Below are 4,063 nucleotides of genomic sequence, written 5' to 3' on the forward strand. Positions count from 1 at the left end.
TCCATACAATATTTCCTTTGATTAAGACAAATACCATTTTCAGTTCTTAAAACTTCAATACCAAGGAAATACTTCAGATCACTAAGATCTTTTATTAAAAACTGTGATTTAAGAAAATCTTTAACATTATTTAACTCAATTTTATTGTTTCCAGTTAAAATAATGTCATCTACATAAACAAGAAGAATCACAAAAGAATCTTGAAAAACTTTAACAAATAAAGAATAGTCATTCATGCTTTGTTTGAATCCAAAATTAGAAAGAGAAGAACATAATTTCTCATTCCATTTTCTAGGGGTCTGCTTAAGTCCATAAAGAGATTTTAACAATGTACATACTCTAGTATCACCCTTTGAGTGATATCCTTCAGGTTGACTCATGAAAACACTTTCAGATAAGTTTCCATACAAAAAAGCATTATTAATGTCACGTTGAAAAAGGGGCCAAGAATTATGAACAGCCAAAGAGAGAACTACTATAACTGTCACAATTTTAGCCACAGGTGAGAAAGTTTCTTCATAATCTATTCCTTCCCTTTGATTATATCCTTTAGCAACAAGTCTAGCTTTATATCTTTCTATATCTCCATTAGATTTGTATTTAATCTTATATATCCATCTACAACATATAGCTTCTCTATCACTAGAAAGATCAGTAATTTCCCAAGTATTATTTCTATAAAGAGCTTCCATTTCCTCATTCATGGCTTTAACCCAATTTGGATAAAGGGCGGCCTCACTGTAGCTTTTTGGTTCAATAGTTTTATTAAGACTTGAAAGAAAACAAAAAGTATTATTATCAAGAGTTGAATAATTGACAGACCTCTCTATACTATATTTATGTTTTCCTTCAATAACATAGTCACTAAATCTAACTGGCATGTGAATACTACGTCCATATCTAGTTTCCCTAGTTGACAAACTATCAGAAGGATTAGAATTATTTATAACATTTTTCTCAGTCAATGTAGAACCTGGAAGCATCTCCACCAGTAGGAGGCACATATGCCTCACCTTTCCAGTTGTTGACATCAGAGGGACAAGTCTCATCCAGGCCATGGTCTGCATTAGCACCATCCAACTGATCGTTGCTATCCAGGTTTTCTATGCTAGTGTCATCAAGAACAGAACTAGAATTTAAAGACTCATCATAGGAAAACAAATCATTTGGATTCATAGGGACATTAGATCTATCAGCAAAAGATGAAGATTTAAGCTTGAAAGGGAACACAGACTCATAGAATTTTACATCCCTGGAAACAAAAATAAGATTTAAATCAAGACTAAGAACTTTGTAACCTTTTTTATCAGAAGAATATCCAAGAAAAATACACTTATCAGCTCTTTTAGAGAATTTATCTGAATTATTTAATTTGGTGGCAAAACATAAACAACCAAACACTTTAAGTTTATCAAAGACTGGAACACTTTTATAAACAAGTTCATAAGGAGAAGCACCATTTAAAACAGAAGTAGGATTTCTATTGATAAAAAAACTGAGATTAGAACAACATCTCCTTAATATTTAAGTGGAATAGCTGACTGAAACATAAGTGACCTTGCAACATTTAAAATATGTCTGTGTTTTCTTTCCACAACTCCATTTTGTTGTGGAGTATGAACACAAGAAGTTTGATGTAAAATCCCTTTTGACTCAATTAAAAATTTCATCCTATTATTTAAAAACTCAGTCCCATTGTCAGACCTAACAATTTTAATTTTAACACAAAACTAATTAAGAAGAATATTAAAGAAAACAACAATACAATCATACACTTCATCTTTTGATCTTAACAAATAGACCCAAGTAGCCCTAGTATAATCATCCATAATGGTTAAAAAATATCTGAATCCTTCTGCAGTTGTCACCCTATAGGGACCCCAAACATCTAGATGAATCAACTCACCAAGTTTAGAAGCAGAGTGTTGACTAACATGAAAAGGTTCTCTAGTCTGTTTAGCTTTATGAAAAACATCACATGGAGGAAGACTTTCATTACCAATTTTAAGTTTGGATTTTAAAACACCCAAAGCTTGATCAGAAGGGTGACCAAGGCTATGATGCCAAGTCAATTTAGACACACAACAAACTGAAGAGGACTTAGAGAGACTAGAAGTAATACCTGAAGGTGCACTATTTATGTAATAGAGACCTCCAGACTCTCTACCATTCCCCACCATCACCTTTGACTGTAAACCCTGAATTTTACAACTATGTTCATTAAACACAACTTCACAATTACTATCTTTACAAACTTTATGGAGAGTAAGTAAATTCACATTGAAATCAGGAACAACAAATACATCAAACAGGGTTAAAGAGTCAGGCAGATTTAGATTACCAATTTTATTAATTTTAGCAGATGTGCCATTAGGATGACTAAGTACTAAATCTAATTTTGATACATCCAAAGTATCATGAAGAAGTGACTCAGAAGCAATCATGTGTTGATTAGCTCCTGAGTCAACAATCCATTTAGGTGAATTTACAGAAGAATTATAAGCTTGAAATAAGCAAGTACCTGCCATTTTGGCACTGACAGAAGACTCTTCACTAACATGTCTATCACCAATCAATTGCAAAAACTTAACATATTGATCTTTGGTGAGTTGATGAAACTCAGAATCCTCATTGAATCAGGAAAATTAGAAGCACTTCCATTTCCAGAAGAAGTAGTAGAAGAATTAGCAGAAAATTTTTTCACAAAATTATTCTGATTATTATTTTCATTTCTTGGTTTAAAATCCTTGGAATATCCAATCAACTTATAACATTTCTCTATAGTATGTCCTTTAATACCACAATTTTTACACTGAACAGTTTGACCATTATTTTTAGTATTAGACCTGTTATTAAATCTGGTATTAAAGGCAGTGGACTGAGACTTTGTCACAGACTGAGATGACTGAAAGGAAGACAAGGATCCATTTCTTTGAAGGGATTCTTCCCTTGACACAATAGAGAATGCAGTTTTTACATTTGGTAAAGGGTCTATTAACAAAATGTGACTCTTAATTTGACTGTAAGAATCATCTAAACCAGATAAGAACTGCATAAGTTTCATGAGATTAGAATGATCTTTAAGTTTAATAGAAGCATCACAAACACACTCAGTTAAGCTAGTAAGACCATCAAATTCCTTACATAAGGAATCAAGCTTATTGAAGTAATCAGACAAAGAAACACCATATTGGCTAAGAGAATTAATTTGTTGGTGAATATTAAACACAACAGACCCATCAGATTTATTATAAGTTTCAAAAAGACTTTCCCAAATTTCTTCTATAACTTCTGAATAATCTTGACTCTGATAAATGGAATCAGAAATAGAAGACAAAAGCCAAGAACAGACAACAACATTAGCCCTATCCCATTTAGACTGTTTGGACTCATCAACTTTACTTTTCTTAAAAGTTCCATCTACAAACCCTAGTTTATTTCTTGCCTTAAGAGCTCTAGAAATAGAACTTCTCCATAGTCTAAAATTTTCATTTCCATTTAATTTTGTTGTAATAATTGATGTAACAACATTATCAGAAGGATGGATGTAAAGAGGATCATCAAAATTAACATGATCATCCTTTCCACTTCCACCAGGTGGATCATTAGAACCACCAGCCATTTAGAACACACAGAAAGAAAACCAAGAACCAAAAAAAAAACAAAAAAACTTAAACAAGACCACACTTCTTGTACTAATATTTAGTCCAGATGGTCACCATATATATCGGGGCCCAAGACAATCAGTACAAAAGAACTATTCAAGAAAAAAGAATTAACCAGGTAAAATGAACATGAAAAGTAATTGACCAGGATCTCCTAGAGCAGATATCAAAAAAAGAGATACCGAAAAGGAATAAGAAACGTTCTCACAGTGATTGAAGCTAACAGAAGAGGAATTGACTCTCCTTATCCGTTCCCTACTAGGGTTTATCGGTGATAAAATCCGACCCCTAGAGAGTTATTTCAGATAAGAAGATTAATCGATTAGGGTTTTTTATCGACGATGATCCTCAAGTCGAATAGGGTTTTCACCAATGACAATCCACGGGACGATAAGATT

At 32.7% G+C, this 4,063-nt stretch overlaps 1 protein-coding gene across 1 annotated transcript; it reads right to left on the reverse strand.

The window, feature by feature from the left end:
• Positions 1–2,572: 2,572 nt before the first annotated feature.
• Positions 2,573–3,622, reverse strand: LOC145095606 (uncharacterized). The gene has a single exon (XM_079033457.1). The coding sequence runs from the start codon at positions 3,620–3,622 to the stop codon at positions 2,573–2,575; it is 1,050 nt and encodes a 349-aa protein (XP_078889583.1).
• Positions 3,623–4,063: the final 441 nt, after the last annotated feature.

The sequence above is a fragment of the Lactuca serriola genome, chromosome 3 (assembly GCF_051521515.1).
Source record: "Lactuca serriola cultivar US96UC23 chromosome 3, Lser_US96UC23_V15, whole genome shotgun sequence".
NCBI classification, from domain to species: Eukaryota; Viridiplantae; Streptophyta; class Magnoliopsida; order Asterales; family Asteraceae; genus Lactuca; species Lactuca serriola.

Coding starts and splice junctions, on each gene's coding strand:
- LOC145095606 (XM_079033457.1), bottom strand. CDS start 3,622: ATGGCTGGTGGTTCTAATGATCCACCTGGTGGAAGTGGAAAGGATGAT.